This window comes from Labrus bergylta, chromosome 1 (genome assembly GCF_963930695.1).
Source record: "Labrus bergylta chromosome 1, fLabBer1.1, whole genome shotgun sequence".
NCBI lineage: Eukaryota > Metazoa > Chordata > Actinopteri > Labriformes > Labridae > Labrus > Labrus bergylta.
In genome coordinates, this window is record NC_089195.1 from 8,237,934 (window position 1) to 8,258,084 (window position 20,151).

General features: G+C 42.7%; 2 protein-coding genes across 2 annotated transcripts; both read right to left on the reverse strand.

Annotated features, from left to right (window-relative positions):
- Positions 1–4,713: 4,713 nt before the first annotated feature.
- On the reverse strand, positions 4,714–18,181 carry tnpo2b (transportin 2b). Its single transcript, XM_020655734.3, has 24 exons — positions 17,979–18,181; positions 17,219–17,318; positions 16,825–16,900; positions 16,504–16,653; positions 16,183–16,289; positions 15,953–16,086; positions 15,761–15,842; positions 13,590–13,712; positions 13,389–13,507; positions 13,208–13,268; positions 12,952–13,123; positions 12,665–12,817; positions 11,780–12,005; positions 11,518–11,689; positions 11,233–11,427; positions 10,973–11,131; positions 9,909–9,996; positions 9,719–9,817; positions 9,513–9,608; positions 9,318–9,393; positions 8,515–8,614; positions 8,349–8,423; positions 7,517–7,646; positions 4,714–7,423 (listed from the first exon to the last, which is right to left on the reverse strand). The coding sequence occupies exons 2-23, from the start codon at positions 17,315–17,317 to the stop codon at positions 7,539–7,541; spliced, it is 2,670 nt and encodes an 889-aa protein (XP_020511390.1). The 5' UTR covers position 17,318; positions 17,979–18,181; the 3' UTR covers positions 4,714–7,423; positions 7,517–7,538.
- A 661-nt stretch (positions 18,182–18,842) lies between these two features.
- Positions 18,843–20,126, reverse strand: rln3b (relaxin 3b). The gene is made up of 2 exons (XM_020655731.3): positions 19,467–20,126; positions 18,843–19,358 (listed from the first exon to the last, which is right to left on the reverse strand). The coding sequence occupies exons 1-2, from the start codon at positions 19,639–19,641 to the stop codon at positions 19,087–19,089; spliced, it is 447 nt and encodes a 148-aa protein (XP_020511387.1). The 5' UTR covers positions 19,642–20,126; the 3' UTR covers positions 18,843–19,086.
- Between the last annotated feature and the right edge of the window lie 25 nt (positions 20,127–20,151).

A 20,151-nucleotide genomic window follows, 5' to 3' on the forward strand; every position in this document is an offset into this window, starting at 1 on the left:
CCATTAGCCGTATTAACGGGTTAATTCAAATGTAAAATAAACTTTGTTTACCTTTTAGTCGGGCATCAGCATCGATGTTTGGATCAGGTTTAGAAGCTTTCTTCTCTTGCAATTCATATTTCTACGTATAATACGCTGGTGGTTATATCTAATCAATTTTGGAAGCAGTACTGCAAACAACGCTACTACGGCAAGCGCCATGTTTCCTCTCCTGAACCAAAACAGATGTGATGTTCAGAACGAAGACCTTAAATATTAATGGACGAAGCCTGAGTGATGCCACTCATCTGTTACTGCAGGTGGCTTTGGAGTTCCATCGATGGCTGTCGCAATGCTGGAAATGCTGTCTCAACCTAACGACAGGCAAAGAGCTGGAGCTGAGGTGGGTTTTAAGCCTCTTGACAAACCGTTACATTGCGCTCACCTGGCAGTCACATTTGTGATTTTTGCCGAGAGGAAAAATTGGGTGGGATTGTAAAATGGATTGATTGTTATTCACAAACAATGAGATAATATTTTAACTGATAGATGCAAATCCGTTGTCCAGTGCACCCATACGATTGCGTCTTGATGCAAGTCGCCATTACAGTCTGTCAACTGTCCTCCTTTGTTGTTTGCATTCATTGTAGTCACCCAGAACTTCTGCCAGACCCATTCATGACTTTCAAAATCCTAAATAACAAATGTGTGATATAAATTGGGGTGGCCTCGATGATCTCCGAGCTAATTGTGGACATAAAGATTAGATCTGTAAACTACTGACAATATGAAATAATCTGGGGAGATAATTGGTTCAGAGCAGCCTGGAGTCGGGAACTTCCACACGATTGTCTGGAACGAGTAATCGGACCTTAACCCTAACCCAGTGCGATTATCCTGTGCTCTGAGCCAGGCACAAGGGAAATTTTCTAAAGGGGATTTCATGGAATTAATTTGGTGGGGAGAAAATATTGCTGTCCAGTTTGTGTTAGATGCCCAATGACTTTTCAACTTTCCTCAGGTAAGGTGGTCATTTAAGGTGAATTTGTGAAGAAACCTAAAATGGGTTCAGCAATTAACAACCACTTGATAATTGCTTCCCATGTCCAATGATATGTTCCATCAACCTCTTAACACTTTTTATGGGTATTATACTGTAATATGTTAGATAAGCCTTAGATGCAGGCTGGACTGTTTTTAGTTCGACCAAGATGATTAAAGGAATCAGCAGCAGAATTAACCAAAAGCTCTTAAGTGTTCCAGCTTTGTTCCAGCAGGGTTTGCCAAGTCCCGTCAATAATACTGACTAGAACTGCTGTGCTGTGAAGGCGAGGGCATCGAGGAACTCTTAGTATTGTGCAATAAGTGCAGTTGTACAAGACAATAAAATCACAATTAGAAGCTGGACATCCGTTTTTGAACACATATAGAAAGGCCCCTGTAAAATCTCTTTACCATTAAACGCAAACAGTTCCCTTTCAGTCGTTTCACTTGGTATGACACTCGTATGTGAGGCTCCATTCGGAAAACAAATACAGCTGTCATCACAGTCATCTCTCAGTTTGATAGCTGCTCTTCACTGAGCACAGCTGTACAAGTGTTGTACCCCATTCCTCTCCTTCAGGGAACAGAAGATATTGTCATTATATTTTGTTCCCTCTCATTCGATTCAGTCGATGCTCCGCAGAGCAGCCACTGTACCAGGAGTCAAAACCTCCAGGACTCTAGTGCATCATAGACCCAGTATAAAGGACCAAATGCACCACTAAAGGGGCTGTCACATCTAGAGGGTAAAACCGTGTGTAGTGATGACAAACTGACTGAATGAAATATGTCACCCAACCCTTTAAACAAAGCCAATGCTGTTGACATGCCCATGTGCAAATGCATCTAACACTGACAGGTAATGTAAGACCCCTGGTGTCGTATGCCATTTAGATAGCCTCCACAATCCAGTGAGAAAGCCGTTGTTTAGACAGAGCTTTTCCCTTGGCTGAGTAAGCAAAAAAAAACAAACAGCTGGTTACATAAACGCATGGTCTATGTAGTTGAGTAGCACATGCACAGGACACAATGTAAGAGCTCAAGAGCTTAAAAGCCATAGAAGTATGGGCTGAATGGATTACCTAGGCAAATATGCCACATTTGGGCGTAAAGTGATCTTGGAGCCATCTGAAGTAAACTGGGTAAAAGCACAGCTGAACAGATAAAGCATGATGGTCGCCCACTCAATTTGCCCAGGTCACAGCAAAAGTTATTTCAATTCCCTTATCAAGCAATTCTTTTTTTTTTTTAAGATTTGTTTTTGGGCTTTTTGTGCCTTTAATGGAGAGACAGGACAGTGGACAGAGCTGGAAATCAGAGAGAGAGAGCGGGGAGTGACATGCGGGAAAGGAGCCACAGGCCGGACCCGAACCTGGTCTGCCCGCCCGAAGACCACAGCCTCCATACATAGGGCGCGCGCACCAACCACCGCACCACGGGGGCAGTGGGTGGCCATCCTGGAGGTGAAGAGGTCCACCTCCGCCCTGCCGAAGCGATTTCCATCTTTAACTGTCCAAGCGTCGCTATTCTATAATTCTACAATTCTACACTACACTACACTACACTACACAGCGATCATAGACACCATTGTGCCCAAAAGCTGTAAGATCACATGAAAACGCTGTTTACGTCCCAACTGAAATTAAGCAAATTGAGTGTGCATGCTTGAGATTGTAGAAACATAAACACTGTCATTGATTTCAACAGGGGAACATTTGCAATATGCACAAAGTGAACCTTTATTGGGGCACTGGAAACTTGACAAAGATTGCAAACATATTTCGTCATCTCAAGTGCATTGAACGCACCCAAACTGGGGATTACAGTCTGGAGCAACTTAAATATAAGTCCCAGAGCTAGGAGGTTATGCCAAATGTATGCAGACGATACAGTTATATAGGTGTCTACAAAGACTCCTCAGATGGTAGCAGAGATACTATCAAAAGAAATGTCAATCTTAATGTGTTTCTCAATATAAGGAAAATGAAAGAATATATTGGAATAGAGAATGATGAGAAAGGGCTTTCCAAGTGTTCATAAAGTTTAAAACTTCAGGTGTTATTTTAGATTCTCAGCCGAAGTTTGACAGACATGTGAAGAAGTTATGCAAAACAAATTTAAATTGTTTTTGTTTAATAACATAGCCTACATCTGAAGGCAGCACAGGAGTCTATTCATGCCATGCTCTTTTCTCATTTATCATACTGTATAACTGTTTGGGGCCAGGCCAACCAAACAACAAATGAAGCAATGTTTATTGCCTAGCCTTCCTGTGCTCAGTAAATCTCTTCCAGCTGACAGATAGAGAAACTACAGAGCTTAGATGGGAGCGTTGTGGGGTTGTTAACACCATGGTTGTGGGATGGCTCGATAGATGGAGGGTAGACTAAGGTAGCGCTTTCAGCGCCATCTAAGTACCCATTGCTGGGCACTGTGACGCAGGTAGAAAGCAGTTTATTCCATGTTTAACTTGAGACAAAATCTGGGAACATGCAGGCTGTTTTTGACCATTGTCGGTTCAGGATGGAGGGAAAACCTGTCAACCGCAACAGTTTCTGAGCCAGCGCAGGAGAGGCCCCTCCACCTCCAGTTTCTCAGCGGTACAGTGAGAACGATGTATAATCTGGCCCCATAAACTATGCATATCCAAGCCGATGTCAAGCATGTCATTGTCATCATGGTGAGCAACTAGTCCCAACAGGGGCTGGTTGGCGCTCTCAGAGAGCTCTGCTTCAAGCTCTCCAGCAGCTTTCCCCAGCAGTTTTTGCACAAGGGTTACCTGCCTCCTCAGGGTTGAATGCTGGAGCTGGTGACAAACACACAGGTCTCTGACTCAGTCAACGCTTTCCTGGCGTGGACTATCCCCAGACAAACGAGACATGCCTTGTGCTGGTCCTCGTCAACCCGAAACAGCCATTTACCCCAGTCAAGTCAGCGGCAGCTAACACGAACAGGGGCATTTCAGTTAGTTCCGTGCCGGCAGTAGCCAACAGAAGAGACATGGCTGACTAGCTGTAGCTTATTAGGTAGAGCTGTTCTCAGCGAGGTGAAGGACTTAAGAACTGAGGGATGACCGTGATGACGGCTGTATTTTTGTGCGGGTGGAGTCTCATTTATGCCGTCACAGACCATCTTCCTTAAAGGCTTGAATAGAGGTGCCTTCAGTCAGGCAAAGCAGGGGCGTGATATCCCATTTTATATGTGATGTGCCGAGTAAATTGACGGAAAGGGAACTGTTATTATGGAAAAAGATACAAAAATGATTGGCCAGTGCGTTCTAGAGGATCGGAAAGAGAAAGAAAAAAATTTTCTTCAATAGGATACGTGAATCAAGATGAGGTTCATGTGTTTTTTTCATCGCTTTTTATGTTTAGGACATCGTTTTGTGTTTAACTTAAGATTTTTTATGTTTGTGTGATGTTTTTTCCTTATGACTTTCTACATTGAAATCTATCTATCTTATAAGATATTGCATTCTTACTGCCGTCTGTTATAAGAAACACTTCTTGAGTCAAGAGTTCCTGTAAATACAAGTAGGCAAACTGTGGCTCACTACTGTGTATACTAAAATGTGCCAGATATAGCATCCACATTACACCTGAACCTGCCTTTTTCTCACAAAAGATCAGAGTGGAAACTCTAATATCCATGATCCCTCTGCACATTCAAGAATAGACAAACTTTAGATGATACAATTGACTCAGAGCATTTTATTTTCTTTCCCACCATTATAAAAGTTTAGATGACGGGCTTAAGTAAGCCACAGAAACAAGGTACCAAAAGTATTTCCGCCAATATCATGGAACAAATATCATGCTTTTTATTACAGAAACAGAATTTAGAAAAAAAAAGCCTCCCTTATTTGTGCCTACTGGAATTTTTACACCTATTTAAAAGTAGCACACTTCTACTCCTTTAAATGTTCATGATCCATCAATACGACAGAATCAACCAAAGAAATTGTACATTGATCCCTCGAACACTAAAAAAAAAAAAAACTTTTGTTAAACTATGACAAGTTACACACAAAAAAAAAATACTAAAAACGAAGCAACTAAAAAATTCTCACATACAAGCTTCAAACCAGGAGTAGAAAAACTTGACTGAGTTCAGATTGTCTTGTACTTCAGATGATTAGAAATTGATTTGATTATCTCTATGGTCACAGTCTAGGTCAAATCAAGTGCATCATCTATTATTGTTCAAATGTCTGCTTGCAGGCAAACACTGACAATTAAAAGTATAGGTCGCTAAAATCCATTTGCTAATCACATTTTTAAAAGCCCTTCTGTGCCTGTACTTGTCTGTTATCATGATGCACCTATTGAACATGGGAATAGCAGCCCATCTCTACTTATTATCCAGTTTTAAATTCGCTCTTTGGCAGTGTGCTAGCTGTTGTAACTTTTAACTATACTTTGTTCTCGTTGTGAATTGAGGTGGTGTTTGTGTGTAAAGGGCTCCATATTACTCGGAAATACATGAATACATCAAATGTATACCACTGCAAACACATTCGAACACACTGAGTGAAAACAGCAGACACAGAGCATGCGCACAAAGTAGACCGGGGTAAGCTACAAACCCTTCCCAATTGATTTTGCACCCCTACTGTGCACGCATCAAATGAACCCCACTGAACTATCCAAAACATGCTAAGAGGCAAATAAAGGTAAAGTACTCATGCGCACTTACTCATGCAGGATCTCACACGTGCACGATCTCTAACACACACACATACGCACACGCACACACAGACACCTCAGCAACATGGCAAAGTTAGTCATCGTAAAAGTGCGGATTAGTCCCAGTTTCACAAAGTTGTTTTTATTTGCCATTTAGTATTGGGATATTTTGCCAGTCAAAGACACTTAATTTCACAGTGCAACACAGTATGACAAACACTAACATTAGGGTCAACACATATCATATGGGTGAGGTTAAAAAAAGTCCATACAAAAAGAAAAAGTTAAAATAAAATAAAAAGTGCAAAAACAAGTCAATGTAAATACCGTTAATTCAAATATTTTTTGCGTTAATTGTGCGAATTTAAGTCCACTATAGAAACAGAAATTATCAGTAGCAGCAAAAAAAAAAAAATGAATATGGACCATTTTTAAAACATTATAAAGATCACAATGACATTGCCAATCACTGTTTTACTTAAGATATCAATATGGCATCAAATGGATTTCAGTACGAATGTCGACAAACACGTACACACTCACTCTTGAACAAACAAACCCAATCTTAATATACAAACAAACACACTAACACTTGGTCACAGTTAACAGGTGCCAAGGATGCTGTGGTGGGTCAAGTTTTAGCTTGGTACCATATCAAAAACAATACACATTTCACGCACTTAAACACAGAATGCCAAAGAAAGGATTTATAAATTGCACATGCACGCAAGCGCACACTCACAGACACACACACACACACGCATTACTTCAAAGACACAACTAAAGATGTGATTATCATGTTCTTCATCTCTGGTGAGAAAACAAATGTGTTAGCCCTAATCCTCCCTTCCTACAGGAATGGTTTCTGTGAAGCCACGAGGAAAGACACTTATTTTCTTCCTCTCTCTCTTTCTCTCTCTTTTGATCAGGTAGAAAATGTGACAGGAATATGTCTGATAGATGGATAGCTCTGTGAAGCAGCACTCTGGTCCAAAATGAAGATAGGAAACATGGATGAGGATAGCACGACTATCACACAGTTAAGTAGAATTCAGTAACTACAGATGAAGTAATTTATGTTGAATCCTATTCCCCGGAAAAGAAAGATATCACCCAGAAAATGAACAGAGTTTAGACACCTGCTTGTCTGTCCCTAACTACATGTAGTAGGTCTCAAGAAGTCTAAATAATAGTGCCACCCTCAGTCGGTTCCAAGTACTGCATGTACAGCATGTGCAAGTGTATGTGTGAGTCTGTGTGTGGGTCAGTCTGTCAGTCAGGCTATCAGTTCCTCTTAAATTTAAGAATCCCATTAAAATCTCCAAGTTACAGACCTTTCTGTAGCTCTTTTTCCCTGCTTGTCACTGGTTTCCCTCCCTCTCTATCCCTGAACTTTCTCTGTGCCAGACTCTTTCCCTGCCTCCCTCTTTCCCAACTTGTCTATCCCTCTGTCTCTCCTACATGTCCTTCTCTATCTGTCCCTAGCAGTTAGTTGTTGTTTTTTTCTGTGTCGGGTCCCTGCCTAGTTAATCTAGAGGTGTCCCTCTGTCCCTCCCTCCCACCCGCCCACCCTCCCTCTATGGACAAACACATAGGGCGTGGGGGCCGTCCGTCAGGGGGAGCGGCCAATTGCGTCCCTCTCCCTCCCCCCAGATCTGGGCAGTGCAATACACAGATGGATGAGTTTCCCATTCACCCTCCTCCTGCTGGCTCACCTAGGACATGAGAGAGAGCAGCACATGAACAGATTCACCTCAAAGCATTACACCTTTGATTTACAGTAAGAGTAAATGGTCGAGAAGGATTACCTCTTTGGTGGGTGTAGAGATTCTAAACGCCGTAGCAGGCTGCCAGTCTCTCCTTCAGCAGTGGGGGGAACTGCTCTGAGAACTGTTGCCAGTTCTCCTCTCCAACCTGCTCCTTGAAACCATGCAGAATCTGTGACAAGGGGCAGAGGACGGGGGGGAGAGTTAATTTCAGTCACATCCTCAGGTAATCTTAAACATCAAAAAAGCATTTATTCTAAAGACTGCACACTTTCACAGCGGTCACAAACACAGCTCTTTCTGGAAATATCAGGAGTTCCCTGCAGGTGTGAAAGCCCTACAAGTCTTGTGTTCAAGTGTTCAGTTGACTGAGACATACCCTAACCCACATTAGAGTTTCATGAAATGGATTTATTTAAAGCCTTAACATACATACAAAGAGTGGATGAAAAATAACTATTTAAAAAGCAGTGGAGCTACTTCACACTCTCTTCTGCTTTTTTAACCACTCGTTCAATGAAACTGTGAATCCATCCAATAACACAGAGCATTTAAAAGTAAATACTGCCGGTGTCAGACATTACTTCGACCTCCATTTCCGCATCGTCCTTTTGGTGCGTCCTATTTCATTTCAGAAGTCAGACATTCTGTGTTATTGGTCTGATACGTCAGAATTCCGAATGGGAGACTCAGAGCAACATCAGAAGAGTTCAAATCCAACATGGCTGCTACGTGCAGCTTAGTTAGTATAATAATAATACCAATCAACAGTATTGTGCAGGTTCTATCTGTGCTGTATTTTCAAGAAATGTTCAGGAGTGCCCGTGTAATAAAAAGTCCTTGTTTGTCCAGTGTCGACTGCTGAGCCCCTCACCTTATAAAACATGTCTCTCAAATCGTCTTTAGGATTCACCCAGGAGGCCACAGCATCGCAGAAGAAAATGAAGTCCTGAACAAACACAGAGTAAGAGATGAGAAGTAATGTGAATATTCAGACAGTGAAAGTAAAAATGTAAAGCCTTCAATGAACAATGTCTCACCTGCACCACACCCCCTGGATTCACACCGATCATCATGCAAATCCCACGGAAGGCGGAGTCTTTCTCTTCGTTGTCTCGGATGTTTCGCAGAGATGTACACCTGCAGCATGTCAATATCAACCATTAAGCAGCTGTTAAACATGATGCTGTTAGGAGTGTTGGACTTCACTCTTTTAAGTTCTTCTATAAAGGAACATGGTTGATATCAGAATGAGAGAAAAAATTAAAGGTTTTTTTTAAATATATTTTTGGCTCATTTTTGTCTTAATAAAACAGGACAGCAGAAAAGAGACGGGAAACGTTTGGGAGGAGAGAGTGGGGGTTAACATGCAGGAGAGGGCCAATGTGGGATTTGAACCCACGGCCCCTGAGGAGGACTACAGCCTCTGTACATGCACGACGTAACAGCTGAACCCCCTGGGAATAAAATGAATGTTTACAAGCATACTGCCATTATCTTGCTGTGTGGTAGGAAAACACAGTGGCATTAGTGTTTCATTTTAATCACTCAATGATTCCAATCATTTTATAAAGGGATGTCAACACTGTGGCCCGTGAAATGCTGTTATATTAGGCAGCATTGTGGACATTAAAAAAAACACAAGGGGAAAAATGAGAAAAATCTGAACAGAAACAAATGTGTATTGCTGGACGACACAAAAATCCTGCCAATGTGTCATGCATGCAAGTTAAAATGATTATGTGTAGAAGGACCACACAGAACAGAGGGTGAGACTGATGTTGCATAAAGTTCTGCTTAGTGTGTGACAGCAAAGGGACAAAAAGATTACACAGTGGCTTACCAAGGTCGGATAAACTGTGGCAGCATGGGAGCGACCTCCTGAGGACACACGTAGCCCAGTCGGCCGATGGTGATTGCTGGAGAAGGACAAAGACAGGTCAGGACTGCGGTTAGAAAACAGTTCATGTGGGCCGTTAAATGCCTTGCTTAACTCTCATCTCCTTAGGTTTTCAAACAATAGAGTGTGTTTATGTACCGGTGTTCTCCAGCAGGGTCTTGGGGGTGTTGGGTCGATTAATTATCTCAACCAGCTGGTTCAGAACCATTGCAATATACGGCTGCATCTCCACTCCTGATGGAGAGTACATTTAAGTTTAGACACATCATCTATACACTCTACCTCATATGACAGTACTTAAGATGTCATCAGCGTCACTTTTAAGCACATTTGTTGAAACTCACCCATCTGCATGCATATCTCTCCTATAGCCCAGGTGGCGTTGTTACAGACAGAGATGAACTCTGGGTTCAGATTGGTCCCGAGAATTGGCATGAATTCAGCTGCAGGGAATATGTTATAATCACGTTAGAAACAAAACCAAAGAGGATGATGGGACTATTCTGTGTGTGGATAAGAGAGTGAGATCATTACCAATGCATGGTTTGACATGAGGGAAGCAGGCCTTGGTCAAGTCTCCGAGGAGGGCGAATGAACTCTGTCTAACTTCGGGCATCGTATCCTGCGACAAAAAAAGACATTGTGACCACACAGAATAAACAAACCTAAACAATAAAAAAAATAAAAAGAATGTGTGATGCCGGACAGACAGCAAATGGATTTGGGCTCTTTTTCTAAATCTCATATTCTTTCATTTTTCCAGCATACATAAACTAGTGTCAATTGTTGGATTTGAACTACCAGTACACCCAATATACCTGCAGCACCTTTCCGTGCGTCACACCCGTTGGATGACAGGTCTATTTTTTTTTTTCAAGGGCAGCTGGCATTTCATACGTGTAAAATTCTAATTGTATATCCCCCCCAAAAAATATTGATGATGCCCGCAACTATTTCACAGTCGATTAAACTGAAATTTAAAGTCAGACTAGTCAATCAGTCTAAAGGTGGATTTTACCATATTGCTTGTTCAGTCATTGCCATGATACGCTGTTCAGTGTTTCCCACACATACACGATACCGCCAAAGTATATTTCCGACCAGTTTTTTTATTTTTTGTTATTCATAAAATTGCCCACGAGAGAGCGGGGGAGAGAGACTGGAGCAAGAGTGCAGGCTGCGTAGGGGCCTTTACTGAGCGCACCTCGGCAGCTCTGTGCAACATAACAAAACTCCCGTTTAAAAAACAATTCCCTCTCGACTCCTTCGGAGAGATAAGACAGCAAAACCAAGAGAGCAGAATCACATCAGAGAGAGAGAATGTCCACTGTCTGTACATCCCTCTTGTAAATGCACCGATTAAGGTGCTTTGCTCATATCAAAACTAAAGCTTTTCATTTCATGGCTTTGTTTTAATTATGTTCATGTTCAGCTGTTTGCTGCTGATGCTGTCCTGAACTCCTTTAAATAACAGAATATCGAGTGGAACTTTTCAAAACACAATCATTCTCCCGGTGTTTGTGTCTGTGTGTGATAAGATGAGCAGATTAAAGTTGTTTATAGGTTCAATTCGAAATACACATAATGGCTTTCCTCACCTGCATGCACTGGAAAAGCAGCGTCATGATGTTACTGCGGGCAACAAGAGTGTCCACGTGGCCCCCCAGTCCCTCAGCTAGGCCACTTAAAAGGTCCAGAGCCACGATCATAAAGTCTTTATCCGGCGCTTCGTACTGGTCCGGCTGCTGACTGTACATCTGAGACACACAGTGGAGATGGTGTAAAGAAAAGGTCACAAGTGAAATGATGGTGTAAAGTGTGATTTATGTAAGGCAGTAAAAATACGAGACTGGCTCACCATGGCCTGGGCCAGCGTCTTCTGGACCAAGGTGACGCAGCGCTGGTAAACGGGCTCGCAGTAGGGGAGGAAGCCGCTCTGCAGCGCAGTGGCAACAGACGAGAGACACTCGAGCAGAGGGAAGAGGTCTTTGTCCTCGTCCTTCAGCTCATTCCACTTTGCTATCAGCGGAGGCATCAGCTTCTGGATGTACTCCTATGAAAATGTGAGATTTTGACATCAGTCATTGGGTCATTTACCGTTATGGATATTCAAATATATATCATTTGTGCATTTCCTGCTCACAGGCTGGTTCAGATGATGTCCCACTGAGTCTGCCAATGTCCCTATTGCATCGTAAAGAATAAGCAGGTTCTTGTGCTGGTACTTCCCAAAAGCAAAAACTAGGGTGTCAAGAATGAAGCTCAGGTAAGGCACCAGCTCTGTACACGCCTCCTCCTCCAGAGTAGCAAATGCGCTGTGGGAAAGACGAGATGGGCGTGAGGGATGAGCAGACTGTGAAACAAATAAGAAACATTGAATCACCTGGAGAAACTAAGCGCCTTACCTGCATGCTGCTTCCTGTACCCTCTTATTGCCATCAAGGATGCGCTTAAGCAGCTCCGTCATGAGGGGTTTAAGGTGAGCGTCGGGAGGCTGGCTGACCACCCAGTGGGCGTAGCGGCTGAGAGTCCAGCAGGCGATGGAACGGACCAAAGCCTTCTTGTCGCACAAACACTGAATGAGGTGAGGGATGAGCTCCGGCAAGTAAGGTACCATGCCTTGCATACAGCCTGGGAGGAAATTAGAAGGTTAATACACTCGCACACTCTTTCATGTCCGTTAATGAAATATCAAGCGATGACCAGGAGCTGGTAAGTAGGGCTGGGAATCTTTTGGGTGTCTCACAATTCAATTCGATTTCGCATCTTGGGGTCACGATTCGATTCAAAACGATTCTGGATTCAAAGTTTATTTATGAATGAGTACATACTTCAGGATCTACTCCAGTCATCTGTGATACTGGCTGAATTTCTTGTTGCTCTATTTGGCATTCTACTGAGTGAAATAGTTAGCCTTTAGCGCTTAGCAGGGAGTGACTGATTAGCCCAAAAAAGCAAAAACACAATTTTTTTTTTCTTTCTTTTAATCAATTTTTGGAAGTGATGAATTGATTTGAAATCTTAGAAGAATCATTTCCCCCCCCATCTCTACTGGTTAGCTTAGCTTAGTATGAATAATGAAAAAAAAAGAGGAAAACACCTAGCCTGGTTATGTCTAAAGCATCCATATAGCTTTTTAAATGAGAAAAAAAAAATCTCTTCTTTAACTCAATTTGACGCCATAGTAACAGTGAGTGAAACATCTGAAAGGTAATAACACAAACAGAGAACAGTATACCTATTTCCCTCAGGATACTGCATTACATAAGCAAGTTTGTGCTAAGCCTCACCCTCAGCGATAGCCCCCAGGACCAGGATACCAGACTCCTTGATGACCCAGTCAGGGTGGAACAGCAGGCCTTTGAGCAGGGGCAGGAGATGAGGAAGCAACTCTTCACGAAACACGTTAGCAAGAACATCCAGAGCTGCGGCAGAACACTTCCCTAGGGAGGGGAGGGGGGAGGGGGCAACACCATCAGCATTAGATAACTTACAAAAAGTGTTCCTTAAGTCTAAGAACGCCCTTCAAGAGCATGAACTGCCACGAGGCCACCAGAGATGCATTCTGCAAACTTACGTAGGTTCCAGTCAGATAGAGTATCGTCATCATCATCCTCGTCTTCGTCTATGTCCTCCCCCTCCTCGCCCTCCCCTCCCTCGTGCTGCAGAGTGACGGTGCGGGACTTGTGGAAGCGAGGCTTGATGTCTTGCTCGCTGTCTGGAACGGCTTCATCCTCTTCCACGTCGCCCTGGACAACAGCAGAGAGAAAGGTTAGCGCAGAATGAACACAGGTACCAAGGAGGAGATAAGGAGAAGATGCAGAGGTGTTCACCTTTAGGAGAATAATGTCAATCTCAGAGTATTTCATCCCATTCACCAGGATAGGAATCAGTCTGAGGACAGAGAAAGACAACCCTGTTAATTCTTAGATAACATTCATACAAAACTTGTTATTTCCGTTCTTGTAATCAGCTTAACCCTGCCCAACGAGCTGTGCGCGTGTGAGCACTTACTGAACCAAGTGACCAGACAGAGCCTCTTTGCAGATTGGCTGTTCAGCCAGAGTCAACCAGAACTCACAGGCCTCCAGAGCCACGTTCTCATCTGGGTCCTGAGTACGCTGCAGCATGTACTGGTGGCAGAAAACAAGAAGTCATGTTGAGGTAGAGGAGGAGGAAAAGGAAGTCGTCTGCAAGATTTACTCTGATCCTCACCTGTATGATGCTGTGCATGTGGGGGATGAGGCGGTCAATCCGGACTTCCAGAAGCATCACCAGAGCCCTGCACACGTTCTTCCGCACTTCACTGTCCTCATCACCGGCCAGTGCAAATAGACTCTGTTTATGAAAGAGACAAGATGAGGAGAAGGGAAGGATGGGCGAGGTCAGGAAACTGTAGGTGAAGAGTATAAAGCTTAGCTGACAGTAAATAGAAGCAGGTTCCAAACTTTCACTGCCATTTAGTTCTTTAGACAGATTTAAAAACAAAGCAGCGTTTGATGTTCTTAAGTTGTTACAGGGGCAAAATTATACAGTATAAGACCCCGTGTCCACCTAGCGTTTTTTTCCAGGCAGAAAAGCACTGGCTGTCTGCTTGGGAGTTACTGCATGACGTGCTTGTGCACAGAAAAGCGCTGTCCGTCCTGTCTCTATGACAACAGGTTGTTGATAACAGCCGCTGTATGACCGACACTGCTCCGTTACTTTTTACTGCATGTTTTATATTGGAGATATTTTTTTACCTGATCAGACACGGAACAAAGAGGATGTGGGTACAAGATACGATCTGTAGGCTAAAATACAGGTAATATCAAACATTTTGAAAAGAGCACCCGTGACGTCAAACAGCGCCTTTCTGAAAAGTTGAAAGATTTTCAATCTGAGCGCTCGGAGAGGCTGCACAAAAATGGCAGAGCGTTTGTAAAAAAGACACTGGGCGCTGCGCTTTTCATCGAGGCGGCTGTTTTCTGTTGCGAACGCTCTCTACTCATTGAAAACAACTGAAAAAAGACGCTGCCGCTCAGAAAAAAACACTAGGTGGACACGAGGCCTTAGTCAAACAAAAAATATATAGCATTGATACTGGTTCAGTCAGGACCACTTTGTCAAAGGAATACTTTGACGCAATTATTTATTTTGGCGGTAAGGCTCTGTGAGGGATCTCCCTGCCCGCTTACGTGGAAAGCATTAGGCAGGAACAGCACACATTCCTGCCTTTCCCGTGCATACAAGGAGAGCTATAGGCAGGGAGATAAGCAGCAACATTTGTAGTCATATCGCCCGGCACTAACCACAGGACCAAAAAAAGAACTCCTGAGCCCCCAAAATTGGGAGCTTGGGCTGATTTAAAAAAATAGTACATCCCAACCATTACTCATGATCCAGAAGACATGTACTGATGTCTGTATCTGCATAGACCCCGCCCTCGGTCTGTACTTCCAGATTTTCTCGTTTTTTTGCTGTTTGGGACATTTTTTGTGCGTCAATCATAAGTTAATAAATAAGATAGATTTTACCGTCCACAAAGGGAGATTTGTCTTGGACTGTGTCCTGTAGTTTCAAGAGAATTAAAAAGTACAGAGATCATACAAAACATGTAACAATTCCACATATAAATAAGAATTCCTTCCTACAGCAGTGACATATTGACATGTTGCACGGCCTCTTGGCACATCCTACATTAAGGCCAGTTGATGCAATATGATTATTAATTGGATTTTTTTTTTTAAGCTTCAGTACTTTAGGATTCTACTGAAAGTTAAAATAACAGTCAAAAAGTATTTAAAAACATTTCAATTGATATTTTGGACAAAGGTTTAACTCATTATAGTTTTATAAAAAATGGGACAATTGATCAGGTGATACTGGAAAGTAATCCTTTAAATACAACGCCTAAAAAGAGACAGAAAAGTCAGCACACTAAATGTCCTTCAAGTTTCCTTTATCTGGGTAAGAGCAGCGTTGTTTTGTACGCTGCGCAAACCAGTTGGAGTAAGGCTGGGCGATATGGCCTGAAAATAAAATCTAAGATTTGTTCACATCAAAGTCAATTTATGATTGTAATTGATTTTTTCCCAATTCAAGAATAAACACTCTGGGGCGCTGGCGGAGCGTCGGTTAGTGCGCACGCACTCTTTTTCTCATTTCTCTTTATAAGTCAAAGTGCAAGCTGTAGACTTCAGGGTCCAGCAAAACTACAGATGAGAAAGAGAAACTTCAGCTAAATGCTTGTGGCTGGGTGGCACATACCTGGGGCCAAGCAGCCTCTCTGTAAGGAGCAAACGAGGAGGGAGGATGTGAACTACAGGAGCCCAAGGGGAGCGCCACAGTAAGTTAAAGAAAGAAAGGTTTGAAACCAAGGGAAATAAACTGAGACGTTTGCTCACCTCAATGAAGGTGTCAATGTTATCCATTAAAGCCTGAGCTCGACCAATGATGAACTGGTTCACACATGCTATAGCATGGGACCTGAGAAGGAGACAAGCAGGTGAAATCAACAGTAATGACATAAACATGTAGAATAAAAGACTGAGATAGAGAGAAAATGTCAGTAGGACTAAACTGAGTGTTTCACTGACCTGATCTTGGGGCTGCAGTGCTTAAAAAACTGGAGGAACTTGGGGATCATGATGTTGAGAGGTCTGTTAAGGGCATCACTGTCCAACAACTCTGACGAATCCTCACAGATCTTCTGCAAAGCTCCAAAAGAACCCTAAAAAGCAAAAGAAAAAAAATGTAATAGTGTATAACAGTGATTGTCACATAAAAACTGCAACGTTATTTGTGGGTACAGGCGGCCGAGTGTTACCTCGCAGGTGTTGTAGTCCTCTGAGTTGAGCAGATTGCAGAGCTGAGGCAGCAGTTCTGGCCACGTCTGCAGTTCTCCTTTAGAGGCTATAGTCGTGATCAGGATACCTTGATGATGCATAATAATAAAAAAAAAGGTCAAATTTCAATACAAACGAATAAGTTGCCATCGCTCTCAGTCATTTCAAACATCTTGAAAATACAGCTCTCTCTCCCACACAGAAACATTACCTGCAGAAATTTAACCACCTACATAGTATTCTGACTCACAGCAGGAACTGCAGCCAACACTAACTTTCTCTTTCTCACTCAAAACACCCACCGATCGTAGCTCTGATAAGCGGTGATGGGTCTCCGATGTTGTTGAGGCATTCTCTTTTGATGAAGTCAGCCACATTGGGAGGGAAGTTCTGGTAGTGAGCCTTAACATTGTTCTTCAGGATCAGACCGCTCAGAGAGCGAGTGGGCTCGTCTTGAGACGGAGGGGGCAGAGAGACAGAGTGTGAATGCATTTTAAAAACAGGAAAGACAAGGCTAGATATAGAAAGACATGCAGGAGACACAAAGAATTATAAAGGTTATTCAGTGACTGACGATCCAGTAAGTTTGATTGTAAATGTAATTATTTTTGGCATATACATACCCTCTGATTTGAGGCTTGTGAGGACAAAGATGAGATAGTTGTTAAAATCTGGGAACTGATTAAGCTGCTCCAGTTTCTGTAGGTCCGTTAAGGAGTTCAAACATATACACCAAAGAGGCAACAAACACAGAAACCCTTGAATTACTGGTGTTCTTGTTAGAAATCTGATTTAGAATCGCAATCCATCACACAGTTTAATGTGATGCGAGCTGCACGTACAACACCCTTGGCAGTTTTCACTGACACCCACTATGACACTCAAGCTCTCAAGGTAGAAGTAAATCTCACACCTTTTCCTCTCACCCTCATCATACACACACACACAAGCACACACACAAGCGCGCACACACAAGCACACACACACAAGCACACACACACAAGCACACAAGGATACTTCTTGCACGGCTCTCTGGGTTGCTGTGTCTGGAGACTGGGAGTCTTTGAGCAGCTGAAGCACTTGCTGCAGACCCTGTTCATCCGGCTGCCACTCCATCCTACACGGCACATTACACAAGTTTATAAAACACGTACTGCACAAACTCTGACCACAGCAAAGTGACGTGAGCTAACATTACGCAGTTACCATTTCAGAGAGACGACGACGATGGGCTATACACCGTTGCTACTGGCAACTATTTCCCAAACGTCAGCGTTAATTGTTAACCACTCAATTAGCTGCTTTAATCCTAAAAGCGTCATCATACTAACACTAGCTGTAAATGTTAGCTCACAATGTAGCAAAACACCCTGAACGGGTTAATGATTTTGATTATTTATGTATCAGTCAAGTCTTAGAAGTACCTTTATGTTGTCATAAGTAGGCTATTAACAAGTAGTCATAGCAACAATTAATTACGTTTTGACCAGTCATTTCCTCAATTAAGGCCCAGATCCCACAGGCGCAAGTGTCTGGCTCTTTTGGATAGCAAGCTAGCTTAGCATCTTTACGACACTAAACACGTACAAGACATTACATACACACATTGTAAGCACTAATGCGCCACGTTGCACAGTCTCAGTTGGGTTTGTAATCAAAGCAACAGACAGGCGGTGCACACCAGGCTTCATTAACACAGAGCACATCAAATCCTGGAAGCAGCAACTAGTAGCATGGCTAGCTAGCATCATATAGAAAGTACCGCGAAACGTTTTACCTGGTAACTCCGGTGTGGTAGATCTATATTTCTGTAGAAAACAGTGCAGTCAGGCTGTAACAACTAACATTAAATAAATTAGAACGGCAATGTGTTGCTAATTACAGACTTCTGATCACAGTGGATCTGTTGTGGTTGCTGTGCTACCTGGTATGTGACACAGATTGCATGCCTTGCGATCAAGCCGGCTGATCTCTTTTTTTGTCACGATCGGCTTCCGTAGTGGACAGACCGTCAGGCAAGATAACAAGGAGCTCAGCTGCTGTCTGTGTGACAGCCTGTGTACTGTTCATATGTTTAATATTTACAGTCTATTGTACTGATTCGGTTTCTGCAGTAGTTCCAAAATATCGCAACTTTAACCACCTCTTTTCTATTACAGAAATGTTAGAAGTGTTGTGTTAAACTTTTGACCACCAGATGGTGTTAGCTGCAAAGTCTGAAAGCATTTTTCAATAGTTGTTCAGTGTGAAATGCTGCAGGGCGTGGACATACTTTTATAACATAGGGTGTATGTGTATGTTTTTAGTTATTTTTTGATAACCGTGTGCCTCAACGTGACTGTGATATATTTTTATGAACATCATTTAACTTTACAGCCCTCCCAGAGGCAGCATGTTGTTTGTTATATTACCTGATTCCAGTGCAGTGTTACTCTGTGAGCTACCCCCCTGCAGACCACCAAAGCAACAACAACTCAGTGACCATCAGGCCACTCTTCATAGTCACCATCACTTCCTGTCATTTCGAAATCCTGGTCAAAACTGTTTCTATGAAACAAGGCTTCGCAAATATGGAAGTGCTCCGACAGACTGCAACATAGTTCGAGTAACTGATTTTTTAAGAGGAACAGAAACTCTCATAAACAATTACACAAAGCTTTATTTCACATATATAACAATCTTTGATAATAGCAATAACATTTTGAATACATGTACTTTCCTGCGAACCTGTTTGTAGTCAACACATGGATGACTTTTGGATTGGATATGGATATCTGAAAAACCCTAAACATGAAGAAATTATTAAATTACATTGGAGAGGAGTAGAGCTCTCCAATAGTTACATATCAAGACAAATTACATATCAAACATTTAAGAATCAATCTTCAGCACAGAGAGCTGATTTCACTCTTGCTACAGCCCCACTTGCAGCAGGCATTGGAAAGTCCAACAACTACATCCCGTCCTTTCCTGTCCGCACTCCGAAGAGCCTCAAGCACTTCCTCTGAGATCGGTGAGCGAGCTGAGCGGAAGAATCCAGCAGCCTCATTTGATGTATGATCTTTCCATGTTTGGGACTCGGCAGGATCCTGCTCACTGGCAAGTTGAGGAATGGGATTCATGTGCCATGAGTCAAAGGCCTCTTCCCCAATAAGAGCTGATAGAAAGAAAGAGTAGGTCACTGAATATTAGAGCTTAACTCAGGAAAACTTGGCTCATGATAAAAAAAATTGACATGTCTACAGTCTCACAAACACTCTCTTACCTGAGTCTCCCAAACTTCTTCTCCAGCGAGAACCACCACAGGTAAAGATGACTGCTCGTATGAACTCTCTTCCACACAGTTTGACCCCATAGAAAGAGGGATTGCCATCATCGGACTGCACCCTGTCTACCAATGCCACCAATAAGACCAGGGTCAAGATTGCTGCCTTCCACATGGTGAGGGTGAAGGATGCTACAGGTTTCTTGAGAGATGGGGTATAGCTTGATGTGCCTGTGTGCTATGTGTTTCTTTCTTGACTGCATGTCTGTACCCTTATATAGGCCTCAGCATCTCAGAAAAGGACATGAGCTTACCTACAGTCTTCATCATTCCTTGAGATAAGACAGAGACCTTTAGGGGCAACAATGGACATAGAGAACAAGAGAAGTTATGATTAAGTAGCGGATGATGCATGAGGTGATGTCAACAGAGTTGCTGGTTATCTAATCACCTGTGGCCTTTTGGTGGCCTTTCTGTTCATCAGTTGTGTTGTGCTATGGGTCAAATGCACAATATCTTCCCATTGTCTGCCCTGTAGTGCATTGGGTGGCGATCTATATCTATTCACCCCAAAGATAACTAAGGTAACGCTTCATAAATAGGCCTACGTGTTAATTAAGAGTGACATAGACCTATAGCCTACAAACACACATATTCAAAACTTAAATTAGCTGCGACCGCTTTT